Raw genomic sequence first — 23,998 nt, 5'->3', positions numbered from 1 at the left:
CCATCGGAACCTCGGCAAAGCAAGAACAGTTTGCAGACCTTCAAACCCAGATGGCCAAGGTAGCTGGGGCTAATAACAACGTACAAACATACATGCAAACTTACATACATACATGCAAACATGCATAAATACATGCAAACATACATACATACATACATACATGCAAACTTACATACATACATACATGCAAACATGCATAAATACATGCAAACATGCATAAATACATGCAAACATACATACATGCAAACTTACATACATACATGCAAACATACATACATACATGCAAATATGCATAAATACATGCATGCAAACTTACATACATACATGCAAATATGCATAAATACATGCAAACATACATACATGCAAACTTACATACATACATGCAAACATGCATAAATACATGCAAACATACATACATGCAATCTTACATACATACATACATGCAAACATGCATAAATACATGCAAACATGCATAAATACATGCAAACATACATACATGCAAACTTACATACATACATGCAAACATACATACATACATACATGCAAATATGCATAAATACATGCATGCAAACTTACATACATACATGCAAATATGCATAAATACATGCAAACATACATACATGCAAACTTACATACATACATGCAAACATGCATAAATACATGCAAACATACATACATACATACATGCAAACATACATACATACATGCAAATATGCATAAATACATGCAAACATACATACATACATGCACACATACATACATACATACATGCAAACATGCATAAATACTTGCAAACATGCATAAATACATGCAAATATGCATAAATACATGCAAACATACATACATACATGCACACATACATACATACATACATGCAAACATGCATAAATACTTGCAAACATGCATAAATACATGCAAACATACATACATACATGCACACATACATGCATACATACATGCAAACATACATACTAGAGATGCGCGGTTTGCGGACACAACCGCGGAGTCCGCGGATTATCCGCGGATCGGGCGGTTGAAATTAAAAAAAATTAGATTTTATCCGCGGGTCGGGTCGGGCGGTTGAAATAAAAAAAAATTAGATTTTAAATAGATTCAGGCGGGTGGCAGTTAAACCAATTCGGAAATATATATACATAGTTAAATGTTGTTACCCACATACGAAAAACGAGCAGGCACCTGCAGCATATGCCACAACAGAAGAAGAAAAAAAAAAACAGATGGACACTTTTACGGAGCGGAGAAGGGACGCCTCGCCGGGGTCCGGGACCGAGGCCCCTTCCCCCGATAGGGCCCCACCGGGAGCCGTAGCTGAGGCGATCCGCGAGAAGGGCCCGACGCAAGTCCAGGGTCATCACCTCGCCCACCGCACCGACACCCCGCCTCGTCCGCCTTCGCCGCGGCCGGCGTCACGCGCAGCAGGTAAGCAGCTTACCTGCCCGCCACCCCCGTGGCCCGGGGCTCGTAACAGGGGTCACTCCGCGCGCTCCGCCCGCGCAGCTTACCTGCCCGCCACCCCTGTTGCCGGGGGCGCGTAACAGGGGTCACTCCGCGCGCAGTGCGCTCACGAAAGGGGTGGGGCTCACCCTGGTTGATATAGACAGCAGGACGGTGGCCAAGGAAGTCGGAACCCGCTAAGGAGTGTGTAACAACCCACCTGCCGAATCAACTAGCCCTGAAAATGGATGGCGCTGGAGCGTCGGGCCCATACCTGGCCGTCGCCGGCAGAGAGACGCGCTTGGAGGTGCGCTCAGCGCGGCTCCCATATGATTGCGCACTGGTGTGCGTCTGGGCCGTGACAGCGTGGCACGCGAATGTCTGTGCTGCATTGGATCAGTCTCCTTTCTTTAACAGGCAAAAGCTTTATAACCTCACTAATGCCTTGCATCGTTTATATTAGATATATAACAACGGGCGGGTGCGGTTCTGATTAAATGTTAGATCAGGTGGATGGCGGATGGTTGACGACTTTCTGATGCGGTTGCGGATGAAATAATTGCCTATCCGCACATCTCTAATACATACATACATGCAAATATGCATAAATACATGCAAACATACATACATACATGCACACATATATACATGCAAACTTACATACCAGTGACGTGCGGTGAGGTTGATGGCTGGTGAGGCACTGACTTCATCACAGTCAGATTTACAAACATATGAACCCTAAAGAGTATCTTATTCACCATTTGATTGGCAGCAGTTAACGGGTTATGTTTAAAAGCTCATACCAGCATTCTTCCCTGCTTGGCACTCAGCATCAAGGCTTGGAACTCATATGGAAACAGGGTTTGTACATGCAAACATACATACAAACCCCGTTTCCATAAGAGTTGGGAAATTGTGTTAGATGTAAATATAAACGGAATACAATGATTTGCAAATCCTTTTCAACCCATATTCAGTTGAATATGCTACAAAGACAACATATTTGATGTTTGAACTCATAAACTTTATTTTTTTTGCAAATAATCATTAACTTTAGAATTTGATGCCAGCAACACGTGACAAAGAAGTTGGGAAAGGTGGCAATAAATACTGATAAAGTTGAAGAATGCTCATCAAACACTTATTTGGAACATCCCACAGGTGAACAGGCAATTTGGGAACAGGTGGGTGCCATGATTGGGTATAAAAGGAGATTCCATGAAATGCTCAGTCATTCACAAACAAGGATGGGGCGAGGGTCACCACTTTGTCAACAAATGCGTGAGCAAATTGTTGAACAGTTTAAGAAACCTTTCTCAACCAGCTATTGCAAGGAATTTAGGGATTTCACCAACTATGGTCCGTAATATCATCAAAGGGTTCAGAGAATCTGGAGAAATCACTGCACGTAAGCAGCTAAGCCCGTGACCTTCGATCCCTCAGGCTGTACTGCATCAACAAGCGACATCAGTGTGTAAAGGATATCACCACATGGGCTCAGGAACACTTCAGAAACCCACTGTCAGTAACTACAGTTGGTCGCTACATCTGTAAGTGCAAATTAAAACTCTCCTATGCAAGACAAAAAACGTTTATCAACAACACCCAGAAACGCCGACGGCTTCGCTGGGCCTGAGCTCATCTAAGATGGACTGATACAAAGTGGAAAAGTGTTCTGTGGTCTGACGAGTCCACATTTCAAATTGTTTTTGGAAACTGTGGACGTTGTGTCCTCCGGACCAAAGAGGAAAAGAACCATCCGGATTGTTATAGGCGCAAAGTTGAAAAGTCAACATCTGTGATGGTATGGGGGTGTATTAGTGCCCAAGACATGGGTAACTTACACATTTGTGAAGGCGCCATTAATGCTGAAAGGTACATACAGGTTTTGGAGCAACATATGTTGCCATCCAAGCAACGTTACCATGGACGCCCCTGCTTATTTCAGCAAGACAATGCCAAGCCACGTGTTACATCAACGTGGCTTCATAATAAAAGAGTGCGGGTACTAGACTGGCCTGCCTGTAGTCCAGACCTGTCTCCCATTGAAAATGTGTGGCGCATTATGAAGCCTAAAATACCACAACGGAGACCCCCGGACTGTTGAACAACTTAAGCTGTACATCAAGCAAGAATGGGAAAGAATTCCACCTGAGAAGCTTCAAAAATGTGTCTCCTCAGTTCCCAAACGTTTACTGAGTGTTGTTAAAAAGAAAGGCCATGTAACACAGTGGTGAACATGCCCTTTCCCAACTACTTTGCCACGTGTTGCAGCCATGAAATTCTAAGTTAATTATTATTTGCAAAAAAAAATAACGTTTATGAGTTTGAACATCAAATATCTTGTCTTTGTAGCATATTCAATTGAATATGGGTTGAAAAGGATTTGCAAATCATTGTATTCCGTTACATCTAACACAATACATGCATACATACATACATACATACATGCATGCATGCAAGCAAACATACATACATGCAAAAATACATGCAAACATACATACATACATACATGCAAACGTACATACATACATACATGCAAACATGCATAAATACATGCAAACATACATGCAAACTTACGTACATACATACATGCAAATATACATACATACATACATGCTTCTCAGTTCAAAAACAAGGACAATGTTTGGTGTGCTTTTAAGCCCCAAATAAAAAACGTTTGATTAAAAACTGAAGAAAAGTGGACATACATGCTCTTCCTTTCAAAAGACAAATAAAGTTTATGTTGTTTGGCTAAAAATAGAAAATAAATTGGAGATACATGATTTTCAGTTAAAAAACATTAGATTTGTTTATGTTTGGCTAAAACAGAAGGGAAAAGAAATCAATAAAATACTTTTTGATCCAAAACACAAACACATTGTTAGGGACTAAAACAACCAAACACATATTTTTCAGTCAAACACACCTACAATTTAGGGTTTTTTAGTCTACAAATAAATAGATTCACAGAAAAAGTGGAGATACGTGCTCTTCATCAACAACGCTGCAGACTACTTTGCATTCATCAACAACAACACTGCAGCTGGTGCACCAACGAGTCCAACATGAACTCCGTCAACAACAACAATAACAACACTGCAGTTGGTGCACCGAGTCCAACATGAACTCCGTCAAACATCGTCTGTGTCGACTTTTTTTTTTTTTTTTTTTCATCTTGTCGGCAACGTCAGGAAAAAGTTCAGAGAAACTTGAATTTGGGATCAAAGACATTCATGTCTCGCTGGGGTCCAGAGGGCCGTCTCCTTTTCTGTAATAACAAAAACGCTTCCGGCGTTGACCTTCACACCCCCCCTACCCCCTTTCAGTTCCCAAAATGTTTTTGTACTTGGAAGGTCTTAAGAAGGTCTTCACCGTCAGAAATGTCAAACGTGCTCTTCATCTTAATGATAGTATAGAAGGCCAGCATATCATTCTAGTTACCGTAGGTTTCAATCAACTATAAATAAGTAAAATTCTGTTTAAATCAACTATAAATAATTGAAATCATGTTTAAATCAACCATAAATCATTAAAATTATGTTTAAATCAACTTTAAATAAGTAAAATTATGTTTAAATCAACTTTAAATAAGTAAAATGATGTTTCAATCAACAATAAATAATTTTAATATGTGTAGATCAACTATAAATAATTCATATTATGTTTAAACCAACAATAAATAATTCAAATTGTTTCAATCAACTAAAACAAATTATGTTTGAACTATAAATAATTTAAATTAAGTTTAAATCAACTATATATAATTAAAAAAATACGTTTAAACCAACTATAAATCATTTAAATTATGTTTGAATAATGTATATGTTTAAATCAACTATAAATAATTCATATTGTGTTTAAATCAACTATAAATCGTTTTAATAATGTTTAAATGAACTATAAATAATATAAAATTATGTTTAAATCAACTATAAATAATTAAAATTATGATTAAACCAACTATAAATCATTTAAGTAAACTATAAATTATTACAATTATGTTTAGACCAACTATAGAATATTTCATATTATAATTAAATCAACTATAAATAATTTAAATTATGTTTAAATCAACTATAAATAATTACAATTATGTTTAGACCAACTACAAAATATTTCATATTATAATTAAATCAACTATAAATAATTTAAATTGTTTAAATCACCTATAAATAATCAAAATGATGTTTAAATCAACTATAAGTAATCAAAATTATGCTTAAATCAACTATAAATAATCAAAATGATGTTTAAATCCACAATAAATATTTTTAGTTATGTTTAAATAAACTATAAATAATTCATATTAGGTTTAAGTAAATTATAAATATTTATAATTATGCTTAAATCAACTATAAATAATTCAGATTGTTTAAGTAAACTATAAATAATTTATATTGAAATAAACATAACTAATAAAAAACAAAAAAAACAAATGAAAGTATGTTTAAATTAACTACAAACTATTTAAATTGTTGGAATAAACTATACAAAAATCAAATTATGATTAAATCAACTAAATAATTTAAATTATGTTTGCATAGACTTTGGAAATTGAAATCATGCTTAAATCAGCAATAAAAATTGAAATTGTTTGAATTAACAATAAAAAAAAATGTCAAACTGTGTTTGAATCAACTATTAAAAATCAAATTATGCTTTATATTAACTATAAACAATTTTAGTTGTTTGAGTTAACTATAAAAAAATCAAATTATGTTTAAATCAACTACAAATAATTCAGATAATATCTATGACAACTATAAACAATGTAGATTATGGTTAAATCCACTAATAAATAATAGTTGTTGTAATAAAAGGTGATAGGGCGCCCCCTTGTGTCTTCTTTCAGTGTCTAAAACTATTTCATAAAAAACAATATTCACTCATTCTTTCTTCTTTCTGGAAGACTTCCGCAGGCGTCCTAAAGTGGAGGCGACCTGCAGCGCTGACCTCTCACACAAAGACTGACGAGCGTCCGACTCGACGTCCGACTCGGCGGTGGTGGACTCCCAGTGGTCGGAGGACACCTCGCTGGAGCGTCCGCTGTTGAGGTCCAGAGAAGGGCTGGAGGAGAGCCGGTCAGCAGCCTGGTGTTCCACGCCCCTCGTGGCGAGGCCCTCCAGGTGGGCCTGGAAGGTGGCGGTCTGCTGCTGCAGGGACAGGAAGTTCTCCCGCACCTTGTCAAACTGCCAGGAAGGAGACACGCTTCAGTCGGAGTCGACAAACCACACGGCGGTGTCTGTCTGCAGAGCGCACCTCCTCCATGTTGGACTGGAGCAGCACCTCTGGCCACACTGACTCGCCGCCGCCGCTGCTGCTGCTGCCGAGACATGTCCTGGCGCTGCTGTGACTCCATGTCAACTCCTGCACGGACAGACCAAGCAGACCTGTCAGGTGGAGGATCTCCAGGGGACCGCGGAGGCTTCTACCTGCAGGAGCTGCGTGCTGTCCTTCAGGAGGTCCTGGCAGCCATCAAGTTGACCCCTGTGTTGGCTCACCACCTCAAACAAGGTCTTTGCAGATACATAAAACATGAATGTTAGTCCTCATCAGCTTTCAACAGGAAGAGCGATGTGAGGGCTTATGCAACTCCATCCATCCATCTTCTTCTGCTTATCCGAGGTCATTGTGCGGGGGCAGCAGCCTAAGCAGAGAAGCCCAGACTTCCCTCTCCCCAGCCACTTGTTCCGGCTCTTCCCGGGGGATCCCGAGGCGTTCCCAGGCCAGCCGGGAGACATAGTCTTCCCAACGTGTCCTGGGTCTTCCCTGTGGCCTCCTACCGGTCGGACGTGCCCTAAACACCTCCCTAGGGAGGCGCTCGGGTGGCATCCTGACCAGATGCCCGAACCACCTCATCTGGCTCCTCTCCATGTGGAGGAGCAGCGGCTTTACTTTGATCTCCTCCCGGATGACAGAGCTTCTCACCCTATCTCTAAGGGAAAGACCCGCCACCCGGCGGAGGAAACTCATTTTGGCCGCTTGTACCCGTGATCTTGTCCTTTCGGTCATAAACCAAAGCTCATGACCATAGGTGAGGATGGGAACGTAGATCGACCGGTAAATTGAGAGCTTTGCCTTCCGGCTCAGCTCCTTCTTCACCACAACAGATCGATACAGCGTCCGCATTACTGAAGACGCCGCACCGATCACACAATTGTAGTCCAGGAACCATTAAAAAATAACTAAATAAATCAGAAGTTACTCACAAGTTACAAATCAGACTAATTTAGTACTTATAAACGCAAACACAAACACAAACACACACACACACACACACACACACACACACACACACACACACACACACACACACACACACACACAAAATTGTAGTCCAAGCACCATTAAAAAATAACTAAATAAATCACAAGTTACAAATCAGACTAATTTAGTGCTTATAAAAACACACACACACACACACACACACACACACACACACACACACACACACACACACACACACACACACACACACACACACACAATTGTAGTCCAAGCACCATTAAAAAATAACTAAATAAATCAGAAGTTACTCACAAGTTACAAATCAGACTAATTTAGTGCATATTAACGCACACACACACACACACACACACACACAATTGTAGTCCAGGAACCATTAAAAAAAATAACTAAATAAATCAGAAGTTACTCACAAGTTACTCAATACTTACATTTTTTTCACAAAATACTTACTGACTCTTACTCAAATAATTATTTTGATGACTACTTTTAAATGGGTTATACTTGTATAGCGCTTTTCTACCTTCAAGGTACTCAAAGCGCTTTCACACTATTTCCACATTCACCCATTCACACACACATTCACACACTGATGGCGGGAGCTGCCATGCAAGGCGCTAACCACGACCCATCAGGAGCAAGGGCTGAAGTGTCTTGCTCAAGGACACAACGGCCATGACGAGGTTGGTAGAAGGTGGGGATTGAACCAGGAACCCTCAGGCTACTGGCACGGCCACTCTCCCAACTGCGCCATCCCGTCCCCCTTTTTACTTTTACTTAGTCATATTATTCTAAAGTAATGAGACTCTTACTTGAGTACACTTTTTGGGTACTCTACCCACCTCTGGTAGTGACCCAAGACTTTTGCGCAAAACTACAGAAAGTACTTGACCTACTTGAGGCCAAAACTCATCATGAAATATGACATTACTGCCACCTACAGGACACAAGCGTACTGTACAGAAAAGGTGGGTGGTTCAATTCACATATCAATATCATCGATACCATTGGATCGATACTAGCAAGATGGTATCAATATTTTTCAATTGTCTTATTTTGAGAAAAATCTGCATGTGTTGTTGTAAAATACTGTCCTGTCTGTATTTATTATATTTTGGACAAGGACTCCGTCACATTATCGTTATCACATCACCAATAAGAACTGTGCAACTTCCAGCTCACCTCAGCGTCCTTGCAGGTGGACGCCAGGTCCCCGTGGTCTTGACCCCCCTGTCTAGTGAGCGTGACCCCCGTGTGCAGATCCTCCAGCCGGGCCCAGTGGACCAGCACCCCGTCCTGCAGCCTCTTCGTTCCGGCCTCCAACTCAGCCTGGACCTGCACCAGCCTCCTCAGGAGCCTGGTTCTGATGGCGAAGAAGTGGACGCGTTAGAAGGGATCGGACGTGCAGAGGGGGGCGGGGCTTACCTTTTATGCAGGTAAGTGCGTATGAGCGTCACTTTGTCGGTCAGACGGTGGCTTTGGGTCGTGACTTCTGGGACGAACACTGCCCTGGCCAGTGCGTCTGACACACACTGTAAGGGAGGGAATTTATAACAAATAAAACATTTGATGATGATTATTTATGTTAATAATAATAATAAATGACATCATTTTCTTAAAATGTGACCGTCCTACATGCTTCTGCTGTTCAGACAAATATCTACTGTTAAAGTCTTATTACACAGAATTATTGTAGTATTTTGGATCACTTTGTTCCAAATTTATAAAATAGTAATCATAACTAGAATTTGCAATTCCGGTAGGAATTGCGTGTGAATGCCCTACGCGTAAGCGGAACTGAAATGCTAGAAGGTCCAAGGTGAGTGGAGTGTGTGGATGTTGGAACGATTCGAATCGGATGAGAAATGTGGAATTAAGCAGTGGATTGTATATCATACTTGCCAACCTTGAGACCTCTGATTTCGGGAGGTGGGGGGCGTGGTTGGGGGCGTGGTTAAGAGGGGAGGAGTATATTGACAGCTAGAATTCACCAAGTCAAGCATTCCATACATATATATATATGTATATATATATATATATATATATATATATATATATATATATATATATATATATATATATATATATATATATATATATATATATATATATATATATATATATATATATACATACATATATATACATACATATATATACACACATATATACATACATATATATATATATATATATATATATATATATATATACACACCGGTACATATATATGTACATATATATATACATATATATATATATATATATATATACACACATATACATATATATATATATATATATATATATATACATATATATATATACATATATATATATATATATATATATATACATATATATATATATATATACATATATATATATATATATATATATATATATATATATATATATATATATATATATATATATATATATATATATATATACACACACACATACTGAAAATATGCAAACAAAACTGTGTTTAGATAATTGATACTTCAAACTTGCATAAATAAATCTTAAGGAATATAACATAACTTGGCTTCTGAGAGCTTCAAAATGTAATGAATAAAATGCTAAAGTTGTTGATAAACAAGCAATTATTTTAATAATTAGATATGGTCATTTTAAATGAATTACTATGATCATTTAAAATTAATTATTTCCAACATGTTTATTTTAATGTATAATTCTATGGCTGGATGTAATAAGGAGTCAGAAAAAATACAAATAAAAATACAATTAATTTTGATGTTTTTAGCAAAATATAGTAAACATTTATTTATTTATTTTTTAATTAATAAATATATTTAATTGTAGGTAAGATAAACATAATAATACAATTTATCTCTAGTCTGGATGATGTAGTTCTTGTAACCCTGTTGTCCTCCCCTCGTGAAAAAAGGCTGTCCTCATTCAGGTCCGCATGGAGCTGGAGGGGGCGTGGCCTCAGGCTCCGGCTGAAAATCGGTAGATTTTCGGGAGAATATTTGTCCTGGGAGGTTTTCGGGAGAGGCGCTGAATTTCGGGAGTCTCCCGGAAAATTCGGGAGGGTTGGCAAGTATGATGTATATTGCCTATTCATTTTTAACTAATAATAATAATAATAATAGATTTTATTTGTAAAAAGCACTTTACATTGAGTAAACAACCTCAAAGTGCTACAGTGTATTAAAAAAAATAAAATAAATAAAAAGATAATAAAAAATAAAAAAAATTAAAAACTAGAACAGCCAAATAGCTAGAACTAGTATGCATACATCTAAAAAAAGGCTTTTTTAAAAAAAAAGGGTTTTTAAGCCTTTTTTAAAAGCATCCACAGTCTGTGGTGCCTTCAGGTGGACAGGGAGAGCGTTCCACAGGCTGGGAGCGGCGGAGCAGAAAGCCCGGTCTCCCATTGTTCGTAGCTTTGTCCTCGGAGGTTGGAGGAGGTTAGCATGTCCGGAGCGGAGGTGTCGAGTGGAGGATTTGGGGGTGAGTAGTTATTTGACGTAGAGGGGGGCATTTCCATGGAGGCACTGGTAGGTTAGTAGGGAGACTTTGTATTCAATCCTGAGTGTAACAGGAAGCCAGTGAAGGGATTTGAGAGTTGGTGTGATATGGTCGCATTTCCGCACTCTCATCAGGATCCTAGCAGCACTATTCTGTATGTATTGCAGCTTCTGGATGTTCTTGCTGGGGATCCCGACAAGAAGTGTGTTGCAGTAGTCTAATTGAGTGAAATTCCTGGTGATTCCGGGAATTTTCTAAACCGGAAACACGCTGGCTTGAATGTCCGGGGCAAGCGGAGTGTGTGGATGTTGGAACGGTTCAAATCGGATGAGAAATGTGGAGTATGCAGTAGACTGTATAATGCCTATTCATTGTCAATAGGGAAAACATTCCGGGAAAACTGGGAATTTTGGGAAAGGGAAACATGTTTTATGTTTATATCGAAATATTAGTGTGGGTGGATGGTTGAAAGGTCGGAATCGGGTTTAAAAATGTTGAGAATTTAGGGCATTGTGGAACTTTGTATTCGTCCATTCATTTGAATGGGAATTTCCTGGAAATTCGGCAATTTTGGGATAACCGGGAATTTTTGAAAATATTGATACTAGCACAATGGTCCTAGATGATATGAATGTTAGAATTTTTGGAATCGCTTAAAAAATGTTGATGAACTAACAGTTCGAATTGAAATGGGTAGTTCGGAATTCCTGGAATTTGGGGAAAATCGGGAATGTGTACAAAAAAAAACAAGAACATTTGTTGTCCCAACCAAGAGGAATGTTTTGAAGGTAGAATGATGTACACTGTGAAAACTTTACAGGAATAGGTGAAAATAGGGCTTTGGAATTTCTTTGAACTTGGAAAATGGTAGTTTGATTGTCCAAGGTGAGTGGAGTGTGTGGATGGTGGAACGGTTTGATTCGGTTGAGAAATGTGGGATATGCAGTAGAGTGTATAATGCCCATTCATTGTCAATGGGGATACATTTCCGGGAAAAAAACGGGAATTTTGCGAAAGGTGAAGATGTTTTGCGTTCAATGTATCGGAAAGTAGTGTGGGTGGATGGTTGAAAGGTCTGAATCGGGTTTAAAAATGTTGAGTATTTAGGGCATTGTGGAACTTTGAATTCGTCCATTCATTTTAATAGGAATTTCCTGGAAATTTGGCAATTTCGGGAAAACCGAGAATTTTTGAAAATATTGATACTTGCACAATTGTCCTAGATGATATGAATGGGTTGGTGTTAGAATTTTTGGAATTGTTTAAAAAATGTTGACGTAGTAACAGTTCGAATTGAAATGGGTATTTCGGAATTCTTGGAATTTGGGGAAAACCGGGAATGTGTACAAAAAAAAAGAGGAATATTTGTTGTCCCAACCAAGATGAATGATTTGAAGGTGGAATGATGTGGACTGTGAACATTTTTCATAAAGAGGTGAAAATAGGGCTTTGGAAAACTGGGAATTCCTGGAATTTTTTTGAACTGGGAAAATGGTAGTTTGATTGTCCAAGGTGAGTGGAGTGTGTGGATGGTGGAACGGTTTCATTCGGTTGAGAAATGTGGGATATGCAGTAGAGTGTATAATGCCCATTCATTGTCAATGGGGATACATTTCCGGGAAAAAAACGGGAATTTTGAGAAAGGTGAAGATGTTTTGCGTTCAAAGTATCGGAAAGTAGTGTTGGTCAATGGTTGAAAGGTCGGAATCGGGTTTAAAAATGTTGAGTATTTAGGGTATTGTGGAACTTTGAATGCGTCCATTCATTTTAATAGGAATTTCCTGGAAATTTGGAAATTTCGGGAAAACTGTGAATTTTTTAAAATATTGATACTAGCACAATTGTCCTAGATGATATGAATGTTAGAATTTTGGAACCGGTTAAAAAAATGTTGACGTAGTAACAGTTCAAATTGAAATGGGTATTTCGGAATTCTTGGAATTTGGGGAAAACCGGGAATGTGTACAAAAAAAAAAAAAGGAATATTTGTTGTCCCAACCAAGAGGAATGATTTGAAGGTGGAATGATGTGGACCGTGAACATTTTTCATAAAGAGGTGAAAATAGGGCTTTGGAAAACTGGGAATTCCTGGAATTTTTTTGAACTGGGGAAAATGGTAGTTTGATTGTCCAAGGTGAGTGGAGTGTGTGGATGGTGGAACGGTTTCATTCGGTTGAGAAATGTGGGATATGCAGTAGACTGTATAATGCCCATTCATTGTCAATGGGGGGAAAGTTCCCGGAAAACCGGGAATTTTGGGAAAGGGGTAATGATTTGCGTTCGATGTATCGGAAAAGTATAGTGTTGGTCGATGGTTGAAAGGTCGGAATCGGGTTTAAAAATGTTGAGTATTTAGGGTATTGTGGAACTTTGAATGCGTCCATTCATTGTAATAGGGATTTCCTAGAAATTTAGAAATTTCGGGAAAACCGTGAATTTTTAAAAATATTGATACTAGCACAATTGTCCAAGATGATATGAATGCTAGAATTTTTGGAATCGGTTAAAAAATGTTGACGAAGTAACAGTTCGAATTGAAATGGGTATTTCGGAATTCCTGGAATTTGGGAAAAATTTGGGGAATGTGTACAAAAAAAAAAAAAAAAAAAGGAATATTTGTTGGCCCAACCATGAGGAATGATTTGAAGGTGGAATGATGTGGACCGTGACCATTTTTCATAAAGAGGTGAAAATAGGGCTTTGGAAAACCGGGAATTCCTGGAATTTTTTGAACTAGGAAAATGGTAGTTTGATTGTCCAAGGTGAGTGGAGCGTGTGGATGGTGGAACGGTTCGATTCGGTTGAGAAATGTGGAATATGCATTAGATTGTACAATGCCCATTCATTGTCAATAGGGAGAAAGTTTCGGGAAAACCGGGAATTTTGGGAAAGGGGTAGATGATTTGCGTTCGATGTATCGGAAAAGTATAGTGTTGGTCAATGGTTGAAAGGTCGGAATCAGGTTTAAAAATGTTGAGTATTTAGGGTATTGTGGAACTTTGAATGCGTCCATTCATTTTAATAGGGATTTCCTGGAAATTTGGAAATTTCGGGAAAACTGAATTTGTAAAAATATTGATACAGCACAATTGTCCTAGATGATATGAATGTTAGAATTTTTGGAACCGGTTAAAAAAATGTTGACGTAGTAACAGTTCGAATTGAAATGGGTATTTCGGAATTCCTGGAATTTGGGGAAAATTTGGGGAATGTGTACAAAAAAAAAGAAAAAAAAAAGGAATATTTGTTGGCCCAACCATGAGGAATGATTTGAAGGTGGAATGATGTGAACCGTGAACATTTTTCATAAAGAGGTGAAAATAGGGCTTTGGAAAACTGGGAATTCCTGGAATTTTTTTAACTGGGAAAATGGTAGTTTGATTGTCCAAGGTGAGTGGAGTGTGTGGATGGTGGAACGGTTCGATTCGGTTGAGAAATGTGGAATATGCATTAGATTGTACAATGCCCATTCATTGTCAATAGGGAGAAAGTTTCGGGAAAACCGGGAATTTTGGGAAAGGGGTAGATGATTTGCGTTCGATGTATCGGAAAAGTATAGTGTTGGTCAATGGTTGAAAGGTCGGAATCAGGTTTAAAAATGTTGAGTATTTAGGGTATTGTGGAACTTTGAATGCGTCCATTCATTTTAATAGGGATTTCCTGGAAATTTGGAAATTTCGGGAAAACTGAATTTGTAAAAATATTGATACAGCACAATTGTCCTAGATGATATGAATGTTAGAATTTTTGGAACCGGTTAAAAAAATGTTGACGTAGTAACAGTTCGAATTGAAATGGGTATTTCGGAATTCCTGGAATTTGGGGAAAATTTGGGGAATGTGTACAAAAAAAAAGAAAGAAAAAAAGGAATATTTGTTGGCCCAACCATGAGGAATGATTTGAAGGTGGAATGATGTGAACCGTGAACATTTTTCATAAAGAGGTGAAAATAGGGCTTTGGAAAACTGGGAATTCCTGGAATTTTTTTAACTGGGAAAATGGTAGTTTGATTGTCCAAGGTGAGTGGAGCGTGTGGATGGTGGAACGGTTCGATTCGGTTGAGAAATGTGGAATATGCAGTAGATTGTATAATGCCCATTCATTGTCAATGGGGGGAAAATTCCCGGAAAACCGGGAATTTTGGGAAAGGGGTAATGATTTGCGTTCGATGTATCGGAAAAGTATAGTGTTGGTCAATGGTTGAAAGGTTGGAATCGGGTTTAAAAATGTTGAGTATTTAGGGTATTGTGGAACTTTGAATACGTCCATTAATTTTAATAGGGATTTCCTGGAAATTTGGAAATTTCGGGAAAACCGTGAATTTTTAAAAATATTGATACTAGCACAGTTGTCCTAGATGATATGAATGCTAGAATTTTTGGAATCGGTTAAAAAATGTTGACGAAGTAACAGTTCGAATTGAAATGGGTATTTCGGAATTCGTGGAATTTGGGGAAAATTTGGGGAATGTGTACAAAAAAAAAAGGAATATTTGATGGCCCAACCATGAGGAATGATTTGAAGGTGGAATGATGTGGACCGTGAACATTTTTCATAAAGAGGTGAAAATAGGGCTTTGGAAAACCGGGAATTCCTGGAATTTTTTTGAACTAGGAAAATGGTAGTTTGATTGTCCAAAGTGAGTGGAGTGTGTAGATGGTGGAACGGTTCGATTCGGCTGAGAAATGTGGGATATGCAGTAGATTGTATAATGCCCATTCATTGTCAATGGGGGGAAAATTCCCGGAAAAACGGGAATTTTGGGAAAGGGGTAATGATTTGCGTTCGTTGTATCGGAAAAGTAGTGTTGGTCAATGGTTGAAAGGTCGGAATCGGGTTTAAAAATGTTGAGTATTTAGGGTATTGTGGAACTTTGAATGCGTCCATTAATTTTAATAGGGATTTCCTGGAAATTTGGAAATTTCGGGAAAACCGTGAATTTTTTAAAATATTGATACTAGCACAGTTGTCCTAGATGATATGAATGCTAGAATTTTTGGAATCGGTTAAAAAAATGTTGACCTAGTAACAGTTTGAATTGAAATGGGTATTTCGGAATTCCTGGAATTTGGGGAAAATTTGGGGAATATGTACAAAAAAAAAAGTTAAAAAAATAAAAATAAAGTGTAATTTCCACGTTTTATTTTATTAAACTCTACGGAAGTTTCAGAAGTTTTTTTCTATGCTATGTGCCTCTTAGGACCTCACTGTTGGCTTTGTAAGGTCATGTTAGCGCTAAACTTAACAAAATTGATGCTTATCCTTCTAGTTATCTTTTTTCCCAAATAAGAATCGACAAGAAATCTGATATAAAAAGAACAAAAACGAATCGTTAAGCAGAATCGAAAGTGGAATCGGAACCGGAAAAATCTTATCAATTCCCATCCCTAGACCTGACCAATCTAAGTCTATGAGCATGAACTGATAATGCCTACTTGGGTGAGAGGAGAAACGTCTTCCAAGATAAACCAAACAATCCAGTTGTGATCGATTGAATGCCCTGAGGTTAGACTTTCTTATTTAATCAAACAGTTAATACTGTATAGCCAAAATGTATATTTAATGCTTGTCAAAGATTCTTTATGTAATAGGAGCACTGCTATTTTCAAGAACCGACTGTAAAATAAAAACTTTTTTTTTACACATATACACACATATATATACAGTCGTGATCAAAAGTACATACACTTGTAAAGAACATAATGTCATGGCTGTCTTGAGTTTCCAATAATTTCTACAACTCTTATTTTTTTGTGATAGAGTGATTGGAGCACATACTTGTTGGTCACAAAAAACATTCATGAAGTTTTTTTTTTTTAATGAATTTATTATGGGTCTACTGAAAATTGACCATATCTGCTGGGTCATTGCATGGCCTCTTAACTTCATGTAAATGATTATGATTGACGACACCTGTTGACTTCTCTGAGCCCATTTAAATAGGGCTCATGTGATGCAGTCATTAGACTCGGTTACAAACGCGACAATGGGAAAGTCAAAGGAACTCAGCACAGATCTGAAAAAACGAATCATTGACTTGAACAGGTCAAGAAAGTCATTTGGAGCCATTTCAAAGCAGCTTAAGGTCCCGAGAGCAACTGTGCAGATAATTGTTCGTAAGTATAAAGTGCATGGCACAGTTTTGTCATTGCCACGATCAGGAAGAAAACGCAAGCTATCAACTGCTGTTGAGAGAAAATTGGTCAGGATGATCAAGAGTCAACCGAGAACTACCAAAAAGCAGGTCTGCAATGAATTGGAAGTTGCTGGAACACAGGTGTCAAGCGTGTTTTGCATCGCCATGGACTGAGAGGCTACCATGCAAGAAGGAAGCCCTTGCTCCAGAAGCGACACCTTAAGGCTCGTCTAAAGTTTGCTGCTGATCACATGGACAAAGACAAGACATTCTGGAGGAAAGTTCTGTGGTCAGATGAAACAAAAATTGAGCGGTTTGGCCACAATACCCAGCAATATGTTTGGAGGAGAAAAGGTGAGGCCTTTAATCCCAGGAAGACCATTCATGAAAAAGGAGGATTACCTCCAAATTTTCCAGGACAAGCTAAAATCATCAGCCTGAAGGTTGGATGTTGGGCGCAGTTGGGTGTTCCAACAGGACAATGACCCCAAACACACGTCAAAAGTGGTAAAGGAATGGCTAGAATTAAGGTTTTAGAATGGCCGTCCCAAGGTCCTGACTTAAACCCCATTGAGAACATGTGGACAACGCTGAAGAAACAAGTCCATTTCAGAAAACCAACAAATTTAGCTGAACTGCACCAATTTTGTCAAGAGGAGTGGTCAAAAATTCAAGCAGAAGCTTGTGGATGGCTACCAAAAGCGCCTTATTGCAGTGAAACTTGCCAAGGGACATGTAGGCAAATATTAACATTGCTGTATGTATACTTTTGACTCAGCACATTTGCTCACATTTTCAGTAGACCCTGTTGCGTTTTGGACCAGTTGTTCCTCCCAGGGTATTCAAGTCACAAGTCGCTCCCAAGCTCTTTACGACACTTAAAGCTGAGTTGAAAAACCACCAGACAGAATAGGTATTTTGTAATATATTTGCAAAGCTTTGCATATATATATATATATACATTTAGACCAGTCCAGTATAGAACATTCTATCGCGCTGCCAAGATGGTCTGTCCTCCCTCGACCAAAACCCCTCTCCTCTTAAGTCGCTCTCCCCCCCCGCCCCCCCGGCAGTCACGTCTCTCCAGCCAAAACAAACGCCTATTATCGCTCTCTCTAACAAATCCTCACTTCAAGGTTAAGCACACAGTTTTGCAGACACACAGAAAGAGAACAAATGGAAAACACGAGCTGTTTTCAAATATGACTATGAAATAAAATAAGTAACACTTCAATTCGGATATATGTAAATATCTGCCTCCGACAACCCATAATAAATTCATGACTTCATGAATGTTTTTTGTGACCAACAAGTATGTGCTCCAATCACTCTATCACAAAAAATAAGAGTTTTTGAAATGATTGAAAACTCAAGAGAGCCATGACATTATGTTCATTACAAGTGTATGTAAACTTTTGACCACGACTGTACATACATATATATATATATCAAACGCAAGACCTTCTCGTTGTGAGGCACAAGCGCTACCCACTTTAAATAATTACATAAATGTGTCATTAACATTTGAATCCAATAACTAAATGTGTTATGAAATGTGTTAAATAAATTTATGTTGTAATATATTTTACTATTAAATTATATTTTCAGTATTTAATCATTTAGTTATTTCAGTATTTAATGTTTTGATTATTTCACAATCTAATTGTTCATTTCACGATTTAATTATTTCATGACTCAATTATTTTACCATTTAATCATTTTTTAAATACTTTTTTTCATGAAGCATCCACACAGTTGAAATAATTAAATGGGGAAATATTTATAAATAAATATTGCAAATAAAAAATAAGTATATTAGTTGTGAAATAATTAATTAGTTTAATAAATATAATTTTAAATGAAATTACTGACACATTTATATCAAATTTCTCTTTTTAATTTGAATAAATGACACATTTGAGCATTGGCGTTGTTAGGCATATTTTAGGGGGGCTCAAGTCCCCCTAAAATATTCTTAAGCCCCCCTAAATAATTTGGTGTTTTTTTTTACAAATACATGCCGACATAGTCATTATAAAGTGGCCCGAATATGAGTTTAAATAAATAATCATATAACCTGTTATTATTCACTCAGTTTCCCCTCACTTCGTAGCGTAAGGTAGAGAGCCCCTTTAGTGCGTCGATATCCAATCCATTCCACTTGTTCATATAGAAAATGCCCACATCACTCAAATTCCAGTCCGCATTTTCTCTGCGTCTTTGCTTGCGGTCCTGCAGGTGTACGAAGCACATTATCTTCCTTTACAATGAGTGAAGCTGCACAAAACCTTGTGTGTGCAATTGTAAATAATTTAGTTTTCACGTTTTGTGTTTCTTGTAGAATCTATATAAAGTAATATACATTAGCCTATTGATAAAATAATGAAAAAAACATCATTAAATATATTTGTTTTATTGTATTGTTACATTAATAGCTGTTTTATTATTATAGGATGGCTTGTTAAACATTTCATAGGATTTTCAGAGGGAGGAAAAACCAAGACATTTAATATAAAATGTAAAATGAATAAATACATAAAAAGAAAAAGAAAAAAAATGGTTAAAAGCCATCGTCCCGGGGAGTATTTCATTTTGTCCCGTGCATTTTTTTAAAAATAATAATAATAACAATGAATAATTTCTAAGTCTTTGTTAGCCGTTTGTGAAGTTTTGTGCTTGTGCGTAACGTTCGCTCGCATCCTGTGCATCTCCTGGGGGCTAAGCCCCCCCTGTCCTTAAAAGCTAGTGACGCCCCTGCATTTGAGTAATTACTTAAAGATGCATTGATTCCTTTCATTCTGTGCCATTTGACCCTTTATAGCTACGTTGATAGCCATGCTGTAGCACTATGCACACTACGGCCTCGCCTAGTGTCAGGTTCAATCACCGAACTATCTATTAAACAAGACAAGAAGAAGGAATCAGGCACAGACAGAGTTGAATTTTGCTCATGAGGAGAGACGTATTGGGCTGTACACTCAGTTACAGTTTCACCCTATGCTCTTGCAGAAATTTTGTTTCCACTTAGTTTTATTCCTGGAAAATATTCTCTCCATGTAGTTCTACATGCACCGGTGTCACACAGAAATTTGATTTCTCTGCCATTTATTTCAATTATTATTTCTGGTTTACTCGCTGTTTGTTCGCTTAACTTCTCATAACTTAGTAAGTCCTTATGATCACTCTGATCATTTTCTTTGTCTTTTGGTGTGGTTTGGTTTGAACCTGACATCTTGTTTTTGTTTTGTTCTTTTTGGCTGTCTTCAGCCACTTCCTTGGAGAGCTCAATATAAACACATAATTTTTGTATTATTTAGACAAAACAACATATCATATTGACAAAGTTGAGTGCCGGTATGTTAAAGCCTCACAAAAGTTGGAAGCAATGTGTAGATTCTTGGCACTTGAATTGAAAAAAGGTGTGTCCGTTTTATGACCTTCGCCCCCAGCTGCCTGGTGTAGTTAAATTGCATCATTCAAGATCAACAGGGTTCCTGTGTTGCCATAGTTACCGACACGAAAAGCTGTTTTATGTCATTTTACCTCCAGCCTGGAGAGGAGATCCATCACATGTGATCCACTGGGGTCTGGTAGGTGCTCCTGGAGCACGCTCAGCAGCAGGCAGTCAGCCAGGACAAGGCCCAGCGGTATGTGGACGTCCGGGCTGCTAGACCTGGACGCAACATCAGGTCCACACTCCCGTCAGTTCCAATACAGATGGAAAAATCATCAAAATAACAACGCACGGTTTGCAAAGCTCGTTTTTGACGACCTCTTCTTGTAACCGGAGACTCTTGTCGCCCCGTTGGTGCGGTGACCTCAGGTGGCGCAGCAGCAGGTAGACGCAGCCCCCCATCGCGGCCCATAGCGAGCAGAGCAGCGCCAACGTCCAGCACACGTCCACCGGGGACAGCGGCGCCTCCTGGTGGCACACTGACCACACTGCAGCCACCGGGAGGAAGACGCGCCATGCTTTTTTGTGGGAGAAGAAGAGCTTCCTCCTCCTCCGTGTCCCCTGAAGGCCATGTGACGTTTGCTCTGAGCTGCACATAAACATCCCCATGAAAATGGTGATTATCTTGGTGGCAAAAGTGCATTGAAAAGTAGGCTTCATAAACACTTAATTTCAAAAAGTAAAATAAAATAAATATATATATATATTTTTATTAATAAAATAAATTAAAAAATAATCATTAATTACAAAAAAATTTAAATAAAATAAATAAATACTTAATTTAACAAATTAAAATAAAAATACATTACATTTAAAATAAATAAGTAAACACGTCATAAAAAATATTTTATAAACAAATTGTGAAATAAATACAAAAGATAAATAAACACTTCATGTAAAACATTTTATATAAAAAAATAACAATTAGAATAAAATTAAAAAAATAAACACTTTTAATTAAATCAGATTATTACAGGAAGCGTGGGCTCACTTTTTGGCAGGTGTAGACATTCTTGTACAATGAAAGCAAGCGGTCGGGTCACGGCTTATTGGTAAAAATAAAATGAAACTGAAACAAAACAGCCCTGATGGGAGAAACACTGCAAAAAAAAAGGCACATTGTAAAGAGAAAAAGCTGAAATGTTGATTGGCATAACTAATAACACAACATTTTGTCTAGTTTAAATGTACATCTTCTAAAATAATAAGAAACCTAAAAATAGTTTTACTCCTTAGTTTTACTTGGTAGGAAATCTCTAATAGTAGTAGCCTTAAAGTAATTCTCAATTATTTTCTGTCATATCCCCCAAATGGAGAGAATTTTTCACGCCCCCTGAAGTTAATTTTTTATTTATTTTTTTATCTGTAAATGTCAAGATAGTTCTTTACTAACACAAAATATACTTTTACGCCCCCTTTCTCCTGACATCTCACAGATTTATGAAGTTAATTTAGCCATTAAGCTTAATTTCGGTCAAAATTATGTCAACTTTGCTTAAATATAGGAGCTGCGAATCTTTGATTCGATTCTTAGGGGTAACGATTCCATTCAGATTTGGTTCCCCGATTCAAAAGCAACGCTTTTTTTTAATAACATTGGGTGCCAGTTCTATGATTAACTCCATTCCTCCATAAAATAGATCAACAGCTCTGATAAATGTTTATATTTCTTAAAAGAAAACTGGATTTGTTTAATAAAATGCTTTCCATACATTTAACAAAGTCAAATACGAATAAGGCAACACTTCTCTTTTCTAAAGTAAATGTGTACAGCAGATATGATCATCTACATTAATTATAAGATTTGCCTGAGTGGCTGGATAGGACAGATTTTTTTTTAAATTAATAAAACAGAAAAACTTTTTTTTTTTTTTTAATCAATTAAAAAAGTAAGAAATCGTGATTCTTTCAAAAATCGATTTTTTTGACACCCTTATTAAATATGCGTATTTCTGACCAACAACAGGCAGTACAGGCACCACAATATGATTTTTTAAAAATGCATATATTATGAAAAAACGGCGAGAGTGAAGCCAGAAAATTCTTAAGGGGAAGGACGATCGTAAATAATATTAATAATAATGATAATAATTAGAGATGTCTGATAAAATCGGCCTGCCGATATTATCGGCCGATAAATGCTTTAAAATTTAATATCGGAAATTATCGGTATGGTTTTTTTATTATCGGTATCGTTTTTTTAATTTAATTTTTTTTTAATTATTAAATCAACAAAAAAAACACAAGATACACTTACAATTAGTGCACCAACCCAAAAAAACTCCCTCATTCACACAAAAGGGTTGTTTCTTTCTGTTATTAATACTGTGGTTCCTACATTATATATCAATATATATCAATACAGTCTGCAAGGGATACAGTCCGTAAGCACACATGATTGTGCGTGCTGCTGGTCCACTAATAGTACTAACCTTTAACACTTAATTTTTACTCATTTTCATTAATTACTAGTTTCTATGTAACTGTTTTTATATTGTTTTACTTTCTTTTTTATTCAAGAAAATGTTTTTAATTTATTATATTATTTTATTTTATTTATTTTTAAAAAGGATTTTATCTTCACCATACCTGGTTGTCCAAATTAAGCATAATAATGTGTTAATTCCACGACTGTATATATCGGTATCGGTAATTAAGAGTTGGTCAATATCGGCAAAAAAACCATTATCGGACATCCCTAATAATAATAATAATAATAATAATTGACATACCAGTCCAGGGTGCACCACGCTCCTTGCACTAAGTCAGATGGGATAGGCTCCAGCTCACTTGTGACCCTGAACAGGAGAACAAAGCAGAAAATTAATCATTTTCATCTCAATTGTAGAGTTAAAGTGTTATTAATTTACGTGGAGAATTTCAATGACCTGTTTAATCCAAATATTAGCGGAAGAGAAGTTGTTTTGACCGTCACGTGGGCTCCTGAGATGTGCACTGATTGGTGGCAGCAAGATGTCCACAAAAATAAAAATAAAACAAGTGACACAACTCACCCGTGAGGCTTCGTCTCAGCAGGTTCTCCCTCCTCCCGGGGCCGCCGGAGGGCCCGGTCCAGGGCTGCACTCACACTGGCCCCCGGGCCCCCGTGACTTTCGGGCCTGCCGAGCGTCAGCCGAGGCATAGGAGCCGACAAGAAGTGATTTGAGGGGAGAAAAGGAATCAAGCGTAGTTGTGCGACTTGT

General features: G+C 37.6%; 1 protein-coding gene across 1 annotated transcript; it reads right to left on the bottom strand.

Moving 5' to 3' along the window:
* Positions 1 to 5,964: 5,964 nt before the first annotated feature.
* LOC133614183 (uncharacterized) lies at positions 5,965 to 23,629 on the bottom strand. The gene is made up of 8 exons (XM_061972009.1): positions 23,528 to 23,629; positions 21,088 to 21,384; positions 20,885 to 21,014; positions 9,130 to 9,236; positions 8,887 to 9,067; positions 6,891 to 6,974; positions 6,718 to 6,825; positions 5,965 to 6,647 (listed from the first exon to the last, which is right to left on the bottom strand). Exons 2-8 carry the CDS (start codon positions 21,195 to 21,197, stop codon positions 6,345 to 6,347), a joined length of 1,023 nt encoding a protein of 340 aa, XP_061827993.1. The 5' UTR covers positions 21,198 to 21,384; positions 23,528 to 23,629; the 3' UTR covers positions 5,965 to 6,344.
* Between the last annotated feature and the right edge of the window lie 369 nt (positions 23,630 to 23,998).

Source organism: Nerophis lumbriciformis, linkage group LG17, assembly GCF_033978685.3.
Source record: "Nerophis lumbriciformis linkage group LG17, RoL_Nlum_v2.1, whole genome shotgun sequence".
In the NCBI taxonomy this organism is placed as follows: Eukaryota; Metazoa; Chordata; class Actinopteri; order Syngnathiformes; family Syngnathidae; genus Nerophis; species Nerophis lumbriciformis.
Note: the sequence above shows the minus strand (reverse complement) of the source record. Positions and strands in the feature narration are given on the sequence as shown.

Bases quoted from the DNA above. Each gene is read 5' to 3' on its own strand.
- LOC133614183 (XM_061972009.1), bottom strand. From the start codon at position 21,197: ATGGGGGGCTGCGTCTACCTGCTGCTGCGCCACCTGAGGTCACCGCAC. The intron at 21,015-21,087 runs GTGCGTTGTTAT...TGTTGCGTCCAG, and splicing joins AAAAACGAGCTTTGCAAACC to GTCTAGCAGCCCGGACGTCC. The intron at 6,826-6,890 runs GTAGAAGCCTCC...CTGTCCGTGCAG, and splicing joins ACAGCACGCAGCTCCTGCAG to GAGTTGACATGGAGTCACAG.